Genomic DNA, 21136 nt, shown 5'->3' with positions numbered 1-21136 from the left:
CTGCACAGAGCTTTCCCTGTTGGAGGATGTAAACCGATTGCCGCCCAGGCCATTTCAGTACTGGCAGGGTGCTGTTTGGGGTCAGAACGCACTAGTTCTGGGCACACCCAGTTTAAGCTTGCTCAACTACTTTCTTTTCATGAAAAATTATGCAGGCACGCGATGCATAATTATGGAATAGATCACAGGATTACTATATGTTGCAATTTATAAGCTTATATTAAAGTGAATTTTCCAAGAAAATAGTTTCTTTTTCAATGACCTAGTTGCCTAGAGCCAAGATAGGACCTGTGGTTCACTTTCTACAGAGAATTATGTATATAATGCTACTAATTTTGTCAGATAGCAGACACTACTTCCTTTTCCTGAAATTTGTGAAAGACTGGCTTTAATCATATTAAGCTAGTTCAAAATCAATTGTAGTCAGGCACCTGGGTGGTTCAGTAGTTAAGCATCTGCCTTCGGCTCAGGTCATGGCCCCAGGGTCCTGGGATCCAGCCCTACATGGGGCTCCCTGCTCTGCAGGAAGCCTGCTTCTCCCTCTCCCACTCCCCCTGCCTGTGCTCCCTCTCTCACTGTGTCTCTCACTGTCAAATAAATTTTAAAAATCTTAAAAAAAAAAATCAATTGTAGTCTCATCTTTCCAGAAGAGCAAGGTGTAGGGGTAGGGTAAAGGCACTTCATCTCAGAGCTGCAGCTACTGCTGTGGAAAAGCTGGGACTTCTCACTGGTGTCACTTGACGTCTTCTAATTTACTTTTTTCTGTCTTGTGATTTCTTATGATTTTTCTCTGTTAGTTACATCAAGTTCTTCCCAGACATTAAAAAAAAAAAATTAGATCTTCCCAGACATATGAACTCAGTATTTTTGCCTCTCTTTTGGGCCTTACATTTTAAAAAAGCAAAACAAAACCATGGTGATCTTATTTTCATACCAGCTCTTATATATTATATATTCTATAAGATATTCTATCTATTTCTACTCTGTGTCTACTTACCTTTCACTTGGGCTACTACAATAGGTTTCAAACTGGTGTTTTTTCCTTCTCCAATCCATTCATAAAAGGTGATTTTTTTTTTTTTTAAAGCACACTTCTGAACATGTCACACTCCTGCTCATAAATTTTTGGTGACTCCCTAAGAGTAGAGAATAAGTCCAGATAGTAATATGGCATTCAAATACTGGCACATTCTGACCCTACTTATCTCTATTATATAATAATTAACTGGTTATTTTCTGAGTGTAGTATGGACTTCCTAGTTTTGGTGCACACCCTTCCTTTTATCTGGATTGACCCTCTCCAGGAATCTTTACCCATAAACTTCCGGTGAAGGCCAGCACAAATACCATCTCCTTTACTGGAAGTAATCCTTTCAGTTTTGATACTCATTTAGCAATTCGTCAACTTATTTTTACTACATAGCTTCTGTTCAGATGTCATCAATCTTGAGTCCTTCTCTGACTATCCTAGCCTCCCTTACCATCCTTTCACTCCCTGCCTTCTCTGCTTTCACAAGATCTTATCAGCACCTAAAATCATATTTATTGGCTTGTGCCTATTATCTTGAATCCCCTCAAGTTCTATGTCTTTTTGTTGTTGTTCGTGTCATATATCCAGCATCTGGAAGAGTGCGTGGCACAAAGCAGATGCTCAAAAGTTGTAGCCAAATGAATAAATGCATGTGTAACATTTTTCCCTACACATGTATTGCCTCTCCTGTTGAATTGCTCTTCTTCTTCCACTCTATGCCAAGGTTAATATGTCACCATTCATTCAAATGCCAAAGGGTTATCCTCAGCGCCCCCTCCTCTCTCTCACAACCAACCACCTAACATCGAACTGATTTTTTTTCTTTAAAGATTTTATTTATTTATTTGACAGACAGAGATCACAAGTCAGCAGAGAGGCAGGCAGAGAGAAGAGGAAGCAGGCTCCTTGCTGAACAGAGAGCCTGATGTGGGGCTCGATCCCAGGACCCTGGGACCATGACCTGAGCAGAAGGCAGAGGCTTTAACCCACTGAGTCACCCAGGCACCCCTGATTTTTTTGTTTTCTTTAAAACACTCTGTTGGCAGAGGATCAATCAAGAACAACACCTGAAGATTTGGAGGCTGCAATGATAATTCATGCGAAGGAAAAGGCCTAACTAAACAAGGAAGGCAATGATGGGAATATGAAGAGGAAAATGGGAGATATTTAAAAGTTCCAACTGACTGGATCCAGGACAGGGATACTAGCTGGAGTAGCTGACATTAATCAGAATGGGAAATACAAGGAGCACCTGGTTAGGTCAGTTGGTGGAGAGTGCAACTCTTGATCTTGGGGTTGTAAGTTTGAGCCACATGTTGGGTGTAGGGATCACTTAAAAATAAAATCTAAAAAAAAAAAAAAAAAAAAAGAAAGAAAGAAGGAAAAAAAGAAAGAAAGAAGAGAAAAGAATAGGAAATACAAGAAGAAGAATATGTACGGAGACTATGAGAAGAACAGCCTGGCAAACTCTTACTTGGTATATTCTCCTGCTCTCAGGGGCGCCTGGGTGGTGCAGTTGGTTAACCATCTGACTCTTGGTTTCCACTCAGGTTGTGATCTCAGGTTTGTGAGATCAAGCCCATGTCAGTCTCTGCACTCAGCAGGGAGTCTGCTTGAGACTCTCTCTCCCTCTCCCTCTGCCCCTCCCCCTGGTCACATGTGTGTGCACTTGAGCTCTTCTCTCATAAAATAAATATATTTTTTTAAACTGTATGGTCTCTTACCTTATTTGAGCCCTCAGAAGCAAAGAACAACACTTCTCAGGAAACATTTGCTCCTTCCCCTATTTCCCACAGTATTATGTGGGAATATATAATATTACGCCCATTTTGGGCTTTCACAATTTGCTTTAAGCCCTTAAGGAAACTCTCCTAACTTTCTCTTTGTGTCCCAAAGTCACCAACTGCTTTAACTTCTTGCCTTCTCACTCACTTACTTAACAGCACTGTACTTGTACTTGCTTCCTTCCCCCCTGCTTCAGAGGAAGGGGTAACCCTGTTCCCATCATGTGCTAGTTTCTTCATCTCTTTAGGGACTTCCATTTTTCTCTTATTATCTTCAACCACCTGTTCTCCATTAGTTCTTCCTTCTCAGTACTGAGACCCACTTGTCTGTACTAGTTTCTGAAGACTTTCTTCCATTCTCTTTCAGGAACTTCCATCTTCCTGGTGCCCAACCTTTCCTCCACAGCCAAGAACCTTGAGTCTATGCTTTGCTTCTTTTCTTACCTCCCATTCACTTCTCAACTTCCAGAATTTAAGCACAACCCAGGAAGGAAAGACAGTAAAGGACTTTATAAACTGAAAAATACTTTATATTATTAAATTTTATTTTTTTTATGTAATCTCTAATCATGGAGCTCAAACTCACACCCCTAAGATCAAGAGTTGCATGATCTTCCAACTGAACCAGCCAGGCACCCCACATTATGTTATTTTAGGAGTGATTACAAGATATTCTTGGAAGGATATTCATGGTTTTAACTGCTGAAAAGAACAATTTAACAATGCATCAAAGTTAATTGATAATCTTGTACCTTGCCTTACAGCAATCCTTTATCTGTTAAGTACAAAAGAATAGATGATTAAGAATCCATTAAAGGTCATATAAGTCATATTCAAATAAATAATAAATAATTCAAATAAATAAATATTTTGGGCAAAACAAACCGTGGGTACTTTGAGGGAACACAGACATAGACTAAAGAAGTGTGTACAAATAATCTGATGGAGAGTAGTTGTTGATACTTGAATTAAGGAAGGACAATAGAGTGTGATAATTTATAAGTAGTTTCTTCTTAAAGCAGGTCTCTTTTGGCTCTTTCATTATTTATGTTAATTCAAATGATAGGATAAACCAGCAGTCCCCAAAGTCTGGTCAAAAGATCTTGTTTGTCCCCAGATCCATGTTGGTCCCTGAGATACTTTCTGAAGGTCTTCAAGTCAAAATTTTCATATTAATACTAAGATGTTAATTGGGTTTTTTGTTGTTGTTGTTTTTTTACCAGTGACATTAGCACTGATAGTGCAAAAGCAGTGATGGGTAAGACTTGGTTCTTTAGTGACACCAAACTGTACTTGCAACCATTGTCTTCATTATACACAGTAATGGTTTAAAAAAAAAAGCCAGTTTCATTTAAGATTGCCCATGATGAGGCAGTAAAAGTGATTAGTTTTAATAAACCATGGCTCTGGAACATGTCTTTTTAATAGTCTGTGTGCTGAAATAGGAAGTACAAATAAAGGAGTTCCATTGCAAAGAGAAGCAGGAGGGTTTCCTCAAGGAAAAGGACTTACAAGCTAAACTAGCTACTTTTTTCATGGATTGCCGGAGAGTCTAACAGATAAATGATGTCTATTTTGATCTTGATATGTGACATTTTTTTGAAAATGAACAATGTGAGCCCATTTATTCAAGGGAAACAACTGATGGAATTTGTTGACAATGAAAATTTGAGCTTTAAATGAAAATTATTTTTTGGAAAACTTGTTTCTCTTACTCTGAGTTTGACAGCCTCCCAGTTTTCTGAGATCATCAGTGGTGATATTGTCATGATTTTTAAATATTATATAATTATGTGCATCAACATTGGGAAGACCTGTATAACTCAGTTATAATATTGAACTAATATTTTCAAAACCATCAATGCGCGATATTACTAAGTCAGGATTGATTTAAAAACCTATTCAAGGGTCACCCGGATGGCTCAGTCAGTTAATCGGCTGCCTTTGGCTCAGGTCATATTCCAGCATCCTGAGTCCCATAACGGGGTCCTTGCTACGCAGGGAGTGTGCATCTCCCTCTGCCTCTGCCTGCCACTCTGTCTACCTGTGCTCTCTCTGTCTCTCTGACAAATAAATAAATAAAATCTTTAAAAATACATAAATAAATAAATAAGTAAGCCCATTCAAGGTCAATGTTGATTGCCATTTTAATGTAACAGAGTTCAAAAGTTCATGGATAAAGTTTTAGATTCTACATTGCTAGTCTTTAAGAAATTACAATTATCTGAAAAAGCCGAATTTTGGAAAAATACTATTTCCTTTCCTATTACATATCTATGTGATGCTGTTTTTTCATGTCTTTCAACCCAAACAACATATCATAGAAAATTGAGTGCAGAAACATGTATAAGAATCCAGCTTGATCCCACAAAGCCAAATATTAAAAAGTTTTTTTAAAAAATGTAAACCAAAGCCACTATCATTAAATGTCTTTTGGAAAATATTCTTATTATATATAAAAATATATTTATATCAACATATGTGATGATTTGGGGATGAAATTAGTGTTTAATCATTGAACTTTGAGTAAAGCAGATTTTTCTTCATAATGTAGGGGGACCCCATCTCATCAGCTGGAATAGAACAAAAATCCAGGGGGCGCTTGCGTGGCTCAGTTGGTTGAGCGACTGCCTTCAGCTCAGGTCATGATCCTGGACTTCCAAGATCTAGTCCCACATCGGGCTCCCAGCTCCCTGGGGAGTCCGCTTCTCCCTCTGACCTCCTCCTCTCTCATGCTCTCTCTCACTCATTCTCTCTCAAATAAATAAAAAAAATCTTAAAAAAAGAAAGAAAGAAAGAAAGAAAAGAACAAAAACCCAGCCTTCCCAAGTAAGACAGAATTCTCCTTCAGAGTGCCTTCAGAATTCATCTGTATAATCATCAGCTTCTCTGGGACTCCAGCCTGCTAGCCCACACTGCAGATTTTGGACTTGCTAGCCTCCATAATTGGGTGAGCTAATTCCTCATACTAACTTTCTCTTCATATACACACATTCTGTTGGTCCTATTTCTTTGGAGAAAGTTGACCAATACGACATGTAATGAGTTTATTATTTTTATTTTTAAATGAGTAAATATTTTAAACACTTCTTAGTTTTAATTTCTAATATAGTAAATATCCATGTATACCAAGACGTTTTGGGGGTTCTCAATAATTCTTAATAAAAGTGGTCCTGAAACTTGGGGTGCCTGGGTGGCTCAGTTGGTTGAGTGACTGCCTTTGGCTCAAGTCATGATCCTGGAGTCCAGGAATCGAGTCCCACATCAGGTTCCCAGCTCCATGGGGAGTCTGTTTCTCCCTCTGACCTCCCCTCTCATGCTCTCTCACTCTGTCTCTCTCTCCCTCAAATAAATAAATAAAATCTTTAAAAAAAAAAAAAAAAGTGGTCCTGAGACCAAAATTTGGACCAAAAAGTTTGAGAACCACTGGTAAAAACTGTATTTGAAACAAAATAGCTTTTCCTTTAAAATTCAATAATTTTGACTGTTGGATCTCTGAAATTAGCCTTCCCTCTATTAGTCCGAATTTATGAACTTTTGTAATGTGTGTGTGTTTTTTTTTAATTCAGAGATCACAGCCTAGCTAAATGATTATTAGAGTTGGGTGTTCGTTTTATCCACTTCTAATGCTAAGGACAGCAAATTTTAGATAACACCTAATACTTTAATATTATTTAATTTCTTTCTCAAACGTTTTTAGGAACTGCTTAGGTAATGCAAATAGCACTTTTAAACTCCAGAGAAACCGAACTGTTCTGCCCAGAGACCTAACTAAATACTACGAACAGTCAATTTAACAGCCTCTATGCAGAAAGCCCTCATAGGAGCTGATTAAACACAAGTCTGAGATCTTTACGATATTGATGCTTAAAGGGATGGGCATGAGGGGATGAGAGTCGCTTCACTTTCCTTTCCTGAGGGGAGCATCAGAATCTCCTGTGGGAGAAACTGGAGGAGTTTTTTTTCCCCATCCCGGTGGAGATTTATTCACTGCCCTTCTCTTATAGACTCATTGCTTAAGGGACTGTTATAGATTACTTGGGCATATCAAAGTAAAGACATGATTGAGGATAATTTTTCTGTGATTTTATATTCTAGAGAGACAATTTAAAATAAAGTACTTGGTAAGTATAACTCAAAAGACTAAAAGGAAATAAAGAGAAACAAAGCTTTTAGGAGTTGTGCTTATTCTGAGGGTCAGTCATGGCTTTGTTGTTCTATTAGTAATATGAAAGCAAAACCATTATACTTTAATTACATATTTAATGATTATTTCAGTGTTACTTTACTTAGAGTTTCATTATTTCTCTTTTTTGGTTAATAATCTGGATTTTTGGGTTTAAATAGTACAAAATCTGACTTTGACGTGAATCATTATGATTGTATGCAATTAATTACAATGTGATATTATTGTTTTTCCCATGAAAACACTTAGCCTGTTTCACCGCCCTATTGAATCTGGGCTAGCCTTATGATTTGCTTTGACCAACAGAATATGACAGAAGTGATCTTGTATACTTTGGAGCCTAGGACTTAGGCCCAGCCTTCTACTCTCATACTCTTAGAATGTTTCACCATCCTATGAAAAAGCACAGACTATTCTACCAAGCATGAGCAGTCATGCGGAGAATGGACCCAGCCAACAGCCAGCACCAGCTGCCAGAGATGTGATGAGGCCAATTTGGATCCTCCAACTTCAGTTAAGCTGTCAGATGTCTGTAGCTGCATGAGTGATCCCAGGGAACCATGCAAACAACAGATTTCCAACCCACAAAATTGCAGTAATAGTTTTCATTTTAAGCCACTAAGTTTTTTTAGCCACTAAGTTTTGATGTGGTTTGTTACATAACAAAGACTAACTGAAACAAGTGTTTGTGTGGGGGGCCTGGGTGGCTTAGTGGATTAAGTGTCTGTCTCCGGCTCAGGTCATGATCCCAGGATCCTGGGATTGAGCCCCACATCGGGCTCCCTGTTTAGTGGGGAGTCTACTTTTCCCTCTCCCACTCCCCCTGCTTGTGTTCTCTCTGTCAAATGAATTAATAAAATCTTTTTTTTTAAGTGTGTATGGGGTTTAGACTGGTGGGTGTGAGTAACTGGGTGTGAATTTTTATTGATGCTAAAATCAAGTTAAGGGATATTACATATGCCACACCCTGGTAGAGTCTCAAAATTTGTTATATGTAAACGTAGGATAAGTCAGTGAAACACAAGGTAAATTTATTGGGTGAATCCATCTGCTCATTCAACAGATATTTATTTAGCAAACATTTATTGCATGCCTTTATACACCAGCCACTGTTTTAGGAATGGGGCTACAATGGTCCATAAAACAGACTCTGCACCTGCCTTTGTATAGCTTAAAGTCTGAGGAAAAAAGGCATTTAAGCAATTTCAAAAAAGTCTGATGAGGAAGTACAGGTTGCTGCTGAGTAAATAACTTTCGAGAGTTAGGGAAGGTTTTCCAGAAGCAGTGATATTTGACCTGATAGATGAAAGAGGAGTAGGTCAAGGGCACATAGTGTCTCAGGTAAATGTCTGCCTTCTGCTCGAGTTATGATCTCAGGGTCTTGAGATCAAGCCCCACGCTAGGCACCCAGCTTAGTAGGGAGTCCGCTTGTCCCTCTCCCCCTGCCCCTCACCCCGCCCATGCTCTCTCTCTCTCAAATAAATAAATAAAATCTTTAAAGAAAGAGAGAGAGAGAAAGAGAAGTAGGTCAGAAAGGAGATATATGAAACTGGGGTGGGATCAGGAGAGTAAAACATGTTTCAGACAGAGGAAACATATCTGTGAAGGCTCAGAGATGAGAGAAAGCATGGTGCATTAAAGCCATCACAAAACTCTTGGTGTGGTATATGGAGAAGCATAGCAAGTGAAATTTGGGAGTAAGATGGATTTTAGACAAAGCAATCTGACTACAGAGTAGAATGGGATTGGAGATGGGGGTAAGAACTGAGCTATCATAGTTCAGGTGGGAGAGAACTTAAATTAGGATAGAGATAATGAGAATAGGGAGGCATGGGTGAATTCAAGATTTTTAGGTGACACAGTCTCTAGACTTGACATCTGATTATGCATAGTAAGGGAGCACTAGAGGATTTCTGGCTCAGGCAGCTGAGTAGGTGGATGAAGTCATTCATGGAAACTGGAAACCCTGAAAAAACTGTAGGTACTTGAATTAACCAAGTGGGCTTATCTAGTATCTAGCGAGATGTATTGGTTTGTAACACGAAAGAAAAATCTTGGCTGGAAATACAGTTTTGGGAATCATCAACTATAGTTGGCAATTTAGTTCCTGGGGTAGCTGAGGTTGCCCAGGGAGTATGAGGAAAAGCCCTGGAAAGGAAGTCTTCCTTCCAGTAAATAATACTGGAACTACCACTTCATGGTTTCTTCTTTAATTCTTTCTACGTTATTTGCCCACAATTTGGAGTAAGTGGAGATGTACACTGGCATAGAAATTTTTGACAAGCAGGATCAGAAGGTTGCAATAGCTTTTACAGCATACTGACAAAGGTTTACGGAGCGTGTGGTAGCAGAGTGAAGTGCTTGCTGTTGAGATGACTTGGGATCAATTGCTGGAAAAACAAGGTCAAGAGCGGTTGCTTCCATGTGCACGAAAAGCAATTCCTAGATGATGGCTAAAATCGGCTGGCAGGATTTGGGGGGTTAGATTCGACCTGAACCTGTTGTCATGGAAATGAGGCGGCTATAAATTGGCCGAGTGAGAGTATTCAGTAAGGGAGACTAACAATCAAAAGACTAAAGAAAGAGATTCCGAAAAAGTGAGTTACGTGGAAAGAGACAAGAAGGTTAAAACACGCCGCGGTACCCGGGCAGTGAGATAGTACCGCCTAGGGCTGGCTGAGTTTGTTTTCGTGTCATTTGTACACAAAGGGGAACAGAGCCCTCCTCACCGGAAGCAGAACCTCTGCCCTCTGGGGCATTACACATTCCTCCGCGCCGGAAGAGTGTGTTCCCCCTGAGCTCCGGCTGTTTTCCTCTCAGCGCTCTCTTCCCTAAAGGAACGCTCGTGGAACCTCCGGGGTCTGCCGCTTGAAGCCGTCGGACAGCGCAGAACTTTCGCAGACAAGGAGATTAGGAACCACACCCGGCTGTCGGCAAAGGGAGGAAGAAGGAAGGCCCTACGACGAGACGTCGCGTTGCTGCGGAGGGATTCTGTTTCTGTGGTGGCGGAGGGATTTGACAGTACGTTAACTTCCGGAAAAGTCCTGACCCAGAGAGGAAAAACCCCGAAGGAAACAATAACAAACGAGAAGAGGAAGCGATTGTGGGGTTCCTGTGTTGAGCAGTTCTTGTTCGAGAAGATGAGCTTTGGCCGCTGTCAGGAGACGTGAGAGGGTTCGGAGGGCTTCAGCCAGCCTTTCTCCACCTGTTCCCCGCCTCCTCCCCACCGGGGGGGGCCCTCCGGGTATTGCCATGGCTGGCGTGGGGCCGGGGGGCTACGCGGCGGAGTTTGTGCCACCTCCCGAGTGCCCAGTCTTTGAGCCCAGCTGGGAGGAATTCACGGACCCGCTCAGCTTTATCGGCCGCATCCGGCCTCTGGCGGAAAAAACCGGCATCTGCAAAATCCGACCGCCCAAGGTACCGGAGTCCGAGGAGAGAGGGCAGGGAGAGTGCTTTAGCTTTACTTTTCGGGTCCTTCTGCCCTTTCATATTTACTCTCTTGTTTCTCAACAACTAGAAGCTAAGTTTCTCGATGTTCTTGCCTTGGTTTCTTTTGCAGGCTTTATGTGGTAGGTACATCTGAACGCGAGAGTGGTGTCCCAGGGGCCTTTCCGCCTAGAACGTGGGAGCTGGTACTTCTCTTCTTGATTGTAGGCAGGGGTAACAAAAGACTTCAGGCCTTTCGTTGGCCGAGATGGTGTTTGAAGTGTTAGGGCATGACACGTCCTGCCCTCCTGTACTGTGCTCATTATGGTGCTATAGTAAAAACTGCCCTTGCATTTACTTTTTTCTTTTTATCCAACTTCTGTTAGTGCTTAATTTATTAAATATTTGCAGGCCTCGTCTCGAGGGTAAGGTTTCTTAAACGGTAATCTGAGATCTAGTTGTCCCCTTAGATGGTATTTCCAAACAAGAACCCTAGACTCTGTTGCCGCAATGAAAGAGGCTTCCCAGGGGAAAAGGAAAAGCATTTATTTTAGAATTTGGTGGCTTAAGAGGAATTAGTCAACAATAGAGGTGGAAGAAAACGTTGAATCTTTTGACATAAGAAACCAAGATTAAAAGATTTATGAATTGCAATTATTGCAAATTACTGTTCGCCTGTAGGTTTTTATAATCTCCCGTCTTTAAAGCAAGGAAAGCCAAGACTATGCCTTTGGGGGAATTAGTGCCCCAAGAGGTTGTGTGATTTGCTCAAGGTCAAAGGGTTTTTTTCTTTACCGGTTAAACCAGCATTTTCCAAATGCTATTCTTGGTCCACTTGCACAAGGCTCAACCAGATGCTTGTTAAAATGCAGATCTCTAGGCCCCTTTTCAGACTAGAATAAATTTCTGGATGTGGAAGTTCTAGAATGTGCTTTTCCAGCACGTATTCTCAGATGATGCTTAATGCACATTAAAGTTTGTGAACTATTGCCTTCGGTGCTTCTTAAAGGGACTCCTTGCTTTGTGTTTTGTCTACTAATCTGAATAAAAGGTGAAATACTGTTTTCCGTGTTGCATTTTAAAAAGTGTCTCTCACCACAGATAACCACAAGTGGTGGGCACCCTAGAGAATAAAAAGAGTTTAAGATAGGAGGGAGGAGCAGGAGCTAATTTAGCACCTACAGAGTATTTCACTTAATATTCTTTGAAACCTTAGTGGGTAAATAACATCTCATTTTACAAATGAGACAGGTTTGAATAAGTTACATAACTTATCAAATGTATGATCTTGGGTGAGTGGCAAAGTAGATTTTGAACCTAGATCAGTCTGTTTGATTCTAAAACTCAGACATGCTGCTAAACCTGTTTGTGCTTAATGAATTTGGTTAAGATTTATAAACTGTTAATCACAGGCAAAAGATTAAAAACTGATTGCTATGATAATTGATGGTATATGCATTGCCGTCTTCCTAAAGCTTCATTTAACTGTTTAGCTATCAAAATTACTTAATACTGGCAAAACTTGAAGACTGAAGTTTTTCCTAAACCATGTTTTTATCTCCTGTCTTGCCTTTATGAATTAGAAATTGTACTAGCGTACCTTCAGGTAAAAAAAGTGTGTGTGTGTGTGTGTGTGTGTGTGTGTGTGTGTGTATGCCTTTTATTACTGAAAGATTGAAATAATATAGCTTTTCTTTGTATGTTATGTTATTATTAAAAATAAATCTTATTTATAAGCGCTATTTAATTTCAATATTGGTGAGGTTCTTTGGTTTCCAAAAATAAGAAAAAATTTTTTGACTACTTCCCACATTTTTAGGTAGATTTACTCTTATTTAGGCCAAATCAAAATACGTTTTCTAGAACCCTACTTGAACTGTGCTATCTCATTTCAGTTATACCATGGCTCCAATCTGGAAATTGCCCTTGTTCTGTGGATTTGCTTACTTTTTTTTTTTTTTAATACTTGGATGCTGAGAAACCAGGCTTTGAACAAAACATTTATGTAACATAGACTATGAAGTGCTGTGTCACATTACACATGAACAAAAAAGATTATATATGTATTATATAAGTACTTCAAAAATTATATAAGTACTTGAAAAAATTACTTTTTAATCCTCAGTTTTACCCTTTATAGTTTATTTCAGATTCTGTTTTGTTTTTAATTTGGTAAACTTAGATGTTTGTTAGACACCGTTGTGATACATGAGTTCACTGCATTTCACTTGAGTAATTGGGGAAAACAGACTGGTGCAATTTGAGGAGGATTTATAGATAAAATAATTTTAATAATGGAATATGAGAGATGAGTGATTGAGATAAGTAATACTGAAAATATCTCATCTGAAAAATACTACTCTTTCTGTTTTTACAATGAAAAATACTTAAAAAAAAGTCGACTTCTTTTTATTATGATTTATGGCTATTCATCCCCTTAAACTAAGGGAGTGAATAATGCATTCTTTGCTTATACATCAGTATGTTTAAAAAATATATATATGTATATATTTCTATTTAGGATTGGCAACCTCCATTTGCATGTGAAGTAAAAAGTTTTCGTTTCACTCCCAGAGTCCAGCGCCTGAATGAACTTGAGGTGAGTGTTAGATCAGGATTTCTTCCTCCTGATTCATTTTTTTTTTTTTTTTTTTTTTTAGATTTTATTTTTTTTATTTATTTGACAGAGAGAGAGAGAAGATCACAAGTAGGCAGAGAGAGAGAGAGGGGAAAGCAGGCTCCCTACTGAGAGAGAGCCCAATGCGGGACTTGATCCCAGGACCCTGAGATCATGACCCGAGCTGAAGGCAGAGGCTTAACCCACTGAGCCACTCAGGCGCCCTGCTCCTGATTCATTCTTAATATTGGGCTCTAGCAGAGAACTTGGAGCAACTCATGTACCAGGCTTAGAATTAATGTTAGTTGGGATTGAATGGAAGGAGGTTTCTTCTTTTCCCTTTCCATTTTTTTTTTTCTCCTCTCCCTTCTTCCCTCCCTCCTTTCCTTCCTTCCTTATTAAATAGGATCCACTTCTGGGATGGAGCCCTACATGGGGCTTGAACCCACAACCTTGAGATCAAGACCTGGGCTGAGATCAAATTGTAAAAAATAGTTGTTAACAGTTTTTTTTCACTTAACTGGGACTATGGAAAACTCTCTAGCTATGTGTTTCATAGTGGTAATATCGATTGCTTACCTGCAGAGACCTGGAATTCTTCTTTTAAATTTTGAGATCCTGAAATTCTTTTTTTTTTTTTTTTAAAAGATTATTTATTTATTTATTTGACAGAGAGAGAGAGAGAGATCACAAGTAGGCAGAGAGGCAGGCAGAGAGAGAGAGAGAGAGGAGGAAGCAGGCTCCCTGCTGAGCAGAGAGCCCGATGCGGGACTCGATCCCAGGACCCTGAGATCATGACCTGAGCCGAAGGCAGTGGCTTAACCCACTGAGCCACCCAGGTGCCCTGAGATCCTGAAATTTTAAGTTCTACTTCCTTTAGCACTTATTATTCTACTAAAAATTTTTTTTTTTTTTTAAAGATTTTATTTATTTATTTGACAGAGAGAAATCACAAGTAGGCAGAGAGGCAGGCAGAGAGAGGAGGAAGCAGGCTCCCCGCTGAGCAGAGAGCCCGATGCGGGACTCGATCCCAGGACCCTGAGATCATGACCTGAGCCGAAGGCAGCGGCTTAACCCACTGAGCCACCCAGGCGCCCTATTCTACTAAAATTTTATGTTAATGTCGGAAGATTCTCTCTTGGGGTCTTGGAAGAATATGTTTTAATATTTTATGAAAGGTTTTCAAAGGTTATTTTTAGCTTTAACAGAACTTTTCCAAGACTGTTAATCTGATTTATTAACATGTCTCTTTAAGTATTACTGGTCTCTTTTAAATTTTCTAGATTGAAGTCTATTTAAATATTGCTGTTATACCTCTGCTGGGTTGTTGAAAGATATTTCAGTGTAGTAGAAAAGTGTTTCAGAGTACAAAAGAGAAATCTTAGCTAGCTGAGGCTTAATATGTCATGGTGAAGTTTTTTTTTCCTCTTGATGTTTCTGAGACATTTATTTTCTGGGATTTTAATCCTTTTTTCCCCTTAGTCTCTTGTAATTAGATACATGAAGGATTTTAATATCAGTAGGGTGGAGAATTGGTGTATCTGAGGTAGGCATATTTTCTATGGATGAGATGATAGAATGTTTAGAAACAGAATAATCCAATTTACTACATTTTCTGGTTAGCTAAAAGTTAAGCCAACTATTACCAAAAAATTGCTTTGGTTTATAAAATACAAGAACATTTCTGATATCTTAGAGTGATTTTTGGCCTTAGTGAATAAAGTTTCTTAGAAGTATTTTGCTTCTTGGTTGGACTAAGCAATAATGAGGTCTTTGGATTTCTTTAAAAAAAAAAATGAGTACCTTTGTTAAGTAAAGCTGATTTATATTCAATCATAATTTAATTCCTATTTCTGGTTTATGTTTTCTAAAAATCTTAGGCAATGACCAGAGTGAGACTGGACTTCTTGGATCAATTAGCAAAATTTTGGGAACTCCAAGGATCTACTTTGAAGATTCCAGTGGTGGAGAGAAAAATCCTGGATCTGTATGCTTTGAGCAAGGTGAAGCTTGTACTTGGTTTAGAAATTGGAGCAGGGGGCGGGGGGGGGGGGAGAAATTGGAGCAGAGGCTAATGAATCTATGAAATTAGGAATTTCTAATAAACTTGATGGAAAACATTCCTTCCTGGGCAGGATTTGTGTGTTTGACTATGAAATGTAAATGAAAAATTTTGAAATTATCTTTAAAATTATTTTATAATTTATAGTTAAGATTTAACATATTTAGGGACTCCTGGGTGGCCCAGTGGGTGAAGCTATTGTCTTCAGCTCAGGTCATGATCCCGGGGTCCTAGCATTGAGTTCCACATAGTAGGGAACCTGCTTCTTCCTCTGCCTGCTGCTCCCCCTGCTTGTGCTCGCTCGCTCTTTTCTCTCTGACAAATAAATAAAAATCTTAAAAAAAAAAAAGAAAAGATTTAACATATTTAATGGCAAATTAGTAGGCTCTGTGATAATCAATATGCAAGAGAAATGATGCCAATCTGTTAATATTATCTTGTGTTGAGTGTATAATGTTTTTTGTTGACCTTGTCATCGTTTTTCTGTTTCTTAATTGAAAATTTGTTACATTAAAAGAAATTCATATCATTATTCTCATGTGTGATATGAATCCATTGTATTAATAGCTGTAAGTAGTGTTAAGGGGTAACTGAAGCCAGCATTATCCAGAATGAGTAAGAGTTGAAAACTTAAGAGGGAAGAGTTTAGATTAATTTTTGCCTAAACTTGTTAATTTTGTAACATCTTATTTCCTAATGTGAAAAGAACTAATTGATCTGCAGCAGCATTTAAATTACGTTGAAAAATGGGGCACCTGGGTGGCTCAGTGGATTGGGCCTCTGCCTTCGGCTCAGGTCATGATCTCGGGGTCCTGGGATTGAGCCCCGCATCAGGCTCTCTGCTCACAAGGGAGCCTGCTTTCCCGCCCCCCCCCCCCGCCTCTCTGCCTACTTGTGATCTCTGTCAAATAAATAAAATCTTAAACAAAAATTACCTTGGGGCGCCTGGGTGGCTCAGTGGGTTGAAGCCTCTGCCTTCAGCTCAGGTCATGATCCCAAGGTCCTGGGATCGAGCCCCGTATCGGCCTCTCTGCTCTCCAGGAAGCCTGCTTCCTCCTCTCTCTCTCTCTCTCTCTCTCTCTGCCTGCCTCTCTGCCTACTTGTGATTTCTCTCTGTCAAATAAATAAAATCTTAAAAAAAAAAATTTAAAAAAATTACCTTAAAAACATGTTTTGTTGATATAGTAATAAAAATATATGATCCTTTTTACTTGTGAGTGAAGATAGCTTGATTATCTGAGGAACTTTGAAAATATCTTTCTTTGTGGTCTTTCATATCCTTTGATTGATACATTCTTTTGAAATAAAATTGTTACTCAAATTATAGAGTTAATTTTGGAGACTCATTTTCAAGGAAAAACAAGACAAACATATTTATGCTATTTTTTGTGATACATTTTAAATTTAGTGTCAGGTCAGAATTCTGTGAAACAATTTTTTTAAAGATTTTATTTATTTATTTGACAGAGAGATACACAACAAGAGAGAGGGAACACAAGCAAGGGGAGTGGGAAAGGGAGAATCAGGCTTCCCACCAAGCAGGGAGACCAATGCAGGGCACGATCACAGAACCCTGGGATTATGACCTGAGCCGAAGGCAGACGCTTAATGACTGAGCCACCCAGGCGCCCCACTTTAAAAATTTTATATTAAATTTTATACTGAAACTTAAAAGATTTGGCTGATAGCTGGTTATCATCTCTGGAGTTTGTGTTAGAGACATGATTTTGAAACACTTTGCTTTCCACTACTTTATAATGGGAAACAAATTTTCAGTCATCAGTCTGAGTCAGTAAATTCTCATTTTGATGGTTTCCTTGTTGATTAAATTATAATTTTGTCTTATTATTTTTAATAATAAAAAGTGATACTTGGAATGTCTATAATTTAATGGAGTTTTAAAATTAGCAATTACTGTTTATAATCAGTGCAGCAAGGAACATTCATTCTAGCCCTTAAAAACCTTGTTGATTGGGTGCCTGGGTGGCTCAGTTGGTTGAGTGGCTGCCTTCGGCTCAGGTCATAATCCTAGAGTCCTGGGATCAGAATTCACATTGGGCTCCGAGCGTAGCCGAGAGCCTTGTTCTTCCTCTCCCTCTGCCTGCTGCTCTGCCTACTTGTGCATGCTCGCTCTCTCTTTCTGTCAAATAAATAAAATCTTCAAAAACAACAAACAACTTTTTTGGTCAGTGTAATACTTTGTAAAATATCAGGCTTAAAATAAAAACTAACATCCTTCCTCTCCACTCCCATTCCTAGTCCTCAGAACTAATTACTTTCAATTATTTTAGCTGTTTCTGAGTTAGATCTTTGTATTTCCAAGTAATGTACTCATGCTAGCTCTTCACTTTTTAGTTTTAAATATTATACACTGATTTTCTACTGTTAGAGATGGAGAGGGGGTGTAAGAAACCTAAATCCTTACTTACTGCCCCTGTTCTATTTTAGTGTAGTTAGATCAAAATTTTTTTTTAACCCCCAAATCAAGAGTTGCATGCTCCATGAATTGAGCCAGCCAGGTGTCCCAGATTAGTTTTTTATTAATCAAAATTTATTAGTTTGCCTGTAAATACAAATATTATTTGTACCTGAGCCTTATAGTATGCTATGATTGTTTTCCTTATACCAATTTTTATTTTCCTTGGAGTTGTTAATCACCCTCCCTGTGGTCATTTTGTAAGTTTTCTTTGTAACCATCAAAAATTTATTTTCAGATTTTCCAGCAGCAGTATAAATCTTTCCACATGATTTACCTGTCAGGTGATCTATCAGTTCCATTTTCTTCTTGAGGCCATTCCTTTGGAGCTCTTTTTTCCTGCTCCGATCTCTATTCCTTGTTTTTTAAGGTCAGCTGTCAGCTTGGAACCTCCTTATGCTGTATTGTTCTGGGAATTCCCTGTCCCTCTCCCCTTATTTCAAGTCCATATTACTTGGTTTCCTCCTATTTTGGTGAAGCATTTCTTGTTAGTTTCATGAAGAAGGTGGTGAATGGAATATAAATTTTTGCTCATCTCAAAGTGTTCTATTCTTACACTTTAGTGTTTAGAAGTCTAAATTTTAAATTGTTTTTCTTTAATATTTTGAAAGCTTTACTCAATCTTTCTGCCTTTAGTGTTGCTGTTGAGAAGAACGATGCTAAATTAATTCTTGTTCCTTCCTATGTGGCTTTCTTTTTCTTGAAGATGCAGAATCTAATCTTTATTCCCAGTGCCTTGAGATTTCACAGTGGTATATACATTAGTATGTGTTTTTCATTTATACATAAATCTTTAGTTATTGTTTTGCTTTTTATCACATTTTTAAACAGTTCACAGGTGGACATCATGTGTTCCTTGATCTTTCATCTTTGTTCATCTGTCATCTTTAAAATGAAAGTCTAGAACTTTCACTAATTTTAAAGTCCAGCTGAACATTTCATAATGAACAAAGCTTAATAAAATTTACATTTTATTTTTTACTTTAGAAATTTTTTTATTAACATATAATGTATTATTTGGCCCAGGGGTACATGTCTGTGAATCATTAGGCTTACACACTTCACAGCACTCACCATAGCACATACCCTCCCCAGTGTCCATAACCCAACCACCCTATCCCTACCACCTCCTCCACCCCCCGCCCCCACCCCGGCAACCCTCAGTTTGGTTTGTGAGATTAAGAGTCTCTTATGGTTGTCTCCCTCCCCATCCCATCTTGTTTCATTTTTTTCCTTCCCTATCCCCCAAATCCCCGATGTTGCCTCTCAAATTCCTCATATCAGGGAGATCATATGATAATTGTCTCTCTATGACTTATTTCGCTCAGCATGATATCCTCTAGTTCCATCCATGTCGTTGCAAAAGGCCAAGATTTCATTTCTTTTGATGGCTACATAGTATTCCACTGTATATATATACCACATCTTCTTTATCTATTCATCTATTGATGGACATCTAGGTTCTTTCCATAGTTTGGCTATTGTGGACATTGCTGCTATAAACATTTGGGTGCAGGTGCCCCTTCGGATCACTACACTTGTATTTTTAGGGTAAATACCCAGTAGTGCAACTGCTGGATTGTAGGGTAGTTCTATTTTCAACTTTTTTGAGGAACCTCCATGCTGTTTTCCAGAGTGGCTGCACCAGCTTGCATTCCCACCAGCAGTGTAGGAGGGTTCCCCTTTCTCCGCATCCTCACCAGCATCTGTCATTTCCTGACTTGTTAATGTTAGTCATTCTGACTGGTGTGAGGTGGTATCTCATTGTGGTGATTTGTATTTCCCTGATGCCAAGTGATGTGGAGCACTTTTTCATGTGTCTGTTGGCCATCTGGATGTCTTCTTGCAGAAATGTCTATTCATGTCCTCTGCCCATTTCTTGATTGGATTATTTGTTCTTTGGGTGTTGAGTTTGATAAGTTCTTTATAGATTTTGGATATTAGCCCTTTATCTGATAATGTCGTTTGCAAAAATCTTCTCCCATTCTGTCGGTTGTCTTTTGGTTTTGTCTACTGTTTCCTTTGCTGTGCAAAAGCTTTTGATCTTGATGAAGTCCCAGTAGTTCATTTTTGCCCTTGCTTCCCTTGCCTTTGGCGATGTTTCTAGGAAGAAGTTGCTGCAGTTGAGGTGGAAGAGGTTGCTGCCTGTGTTGTCCTCAAGGATTTTGATGGATTCCTTTCTCACATTGAGGTCTTTAATCCATTTGGAATCTATTTTTGTGTGTGGTGTAAGGAAATGGTCCAGTTTCATTTTTCTGCATGTGGCTGTCCAATTTACCCAACACCATTTGTTGAAGAGACTGTCTTTTTTCCATTGGACATTATTTCCTGCTTTGTTGAAGATTAGTTGACCATAGAGTTGAGGGTCTATTTCTGGGCTCTCTATTCTGTTCCATTGATCTATGTGTCTGTTTTTGTGCCAGTACCATACTGTCTTGATGATGACAGCTTTAGAGCTTAAGTCTGGAATTGTGATGCCACCAACTTTGGCTTTCTTTTTCAACATTCCTCTGGCTATTCGAGGTCTTTTCTGGTTCCATATAAATTTTAGGATTGTTTGTTCCATTTCTTTGAAAAAAATTGGTGGTATTTTGTAGGGATTGCATTAAATGTGTAGATTGCTTTAGGTAGCGTAGACATTTCCAATCCATGAGCATGGAACTTTTTTCCATTTCTTTGTGTCCTCAATTTTTTTCATGAGTACTGTATAGTTTTCTGAGTACAGATTCTTTGCCTCTTTGGTTAGGTTTATTCCTAGGTATCTTATGGTTTTGGGTGCTATTGTAAATGGGATTGACTCCTTAATTTCTCTTTCTTCTGTCTTGCTGTTGGTGTAAAGAAATGCAACTGATTTCTGTGCATTGATTTTATATCCTGATGCTTTACTGAATTCCTGTACAAGTTCTAGCAGATTTGGAGTGGAATTTTTGGGTTTTCCACAAAAAGTATCACATCATCTGCAAAGAGTCATAGTTTGACTTCTTCTTTGCCAATTTGGATGCCTTTAATTTCTTTTTGTTGTCTGATTGCTGAGGCTAGGACTTCTATTACTATGTTGAATAGCAGTGGTGATAATGGACATCCCTCCTGTGTTCCTGACCTTAGCGGAAAAGCTCTCAGTTCTTCTCCATTTAGAATGATATTCTCTGTGGGTTTTTCATAAATGGTTTTGATGATATTGAGGAATGTACCCTCTATCCCTACCTTGTGAAGAGTTTTGATCAAGAAAGGATGCTGTACTTTGTCAAATGCTTTTTCAGCATCTATTGGGAGTATCATATGGTTCCTGTTCTTTCTTTTATTAATATATTGTGTCACATTGATTGATTTGTGGATGTTGAACCAACCTTGCAGCCCTGGAATAAATCCTACTTGGTCGTGGTGAATAATCCATTTAATGTACTGTTGGATTCTATTGGCTAGTATTTTGGTGAGAATTTTTGCATCGGTGTTCATCAAGGATATTGGTCTGTAACTCTCTTTTTTGATGGGGTCTTTGTCTGGTTTTGGGGTCAAGTACGTTTTATTTTTGTCAAAGTGTTTATGAAGTTTATT

The 21136-nt window shown here is 38.8% G+C and overlaps 1 protein-coding gene across 8 annotated transcripts in view; it reads left to right on the top strand.

Moving 5' to 3' along the window:
* The first annotated feature begins 9757 nt into the window (after window positions 1–9757).
* Window positions 9758–21136, top strand: part of KDM5A (lysine demethylase 5A) — a 94891-nt gene continuing 83512 nt past the window's right edge. For 2 of the 8 annotated variants that reach the window (XM_082738013.1, XM_082738017.1), the window contains exons 1-3: window positions 9758–10417; window positions 12948–13025; window positions 14924–15046. In XM_082738013.1, coding sequence (XP_082594139.1) covers window positions 10253–10417; window positions 12948–13025; window positions 14924–15046 — 366 coding nt within the window. In that variant the 5' untranslated portion in view covers window positions 9758–10252. The remainder of the gene's footprint in view (window positions 10418–12947; window positions 13026–14923; window positions 15047–21136) is intronic. The other 6 variants (XM_082738015.1, XM_082738014.1, XM_082738020.1 and 3 more) reach the window with 4 other exon arrangements.

The sequence above is a fragment of the Mustela nivalis genome (assembly GCF_964662115.1).
Source record: "Mustela nivalis genome assembly, chromosome: 7".
Lineage (NCBI taxonomy): Eukaryota > Metazoa > Chordata > Mammalia > Carnivora > Mustelidae > Mustela > Mustela nivalis.
Note: the sequence above shows the minus strand (reverse complement) of the source record. Positions and strands in the feature narration are given on the sequence as shown.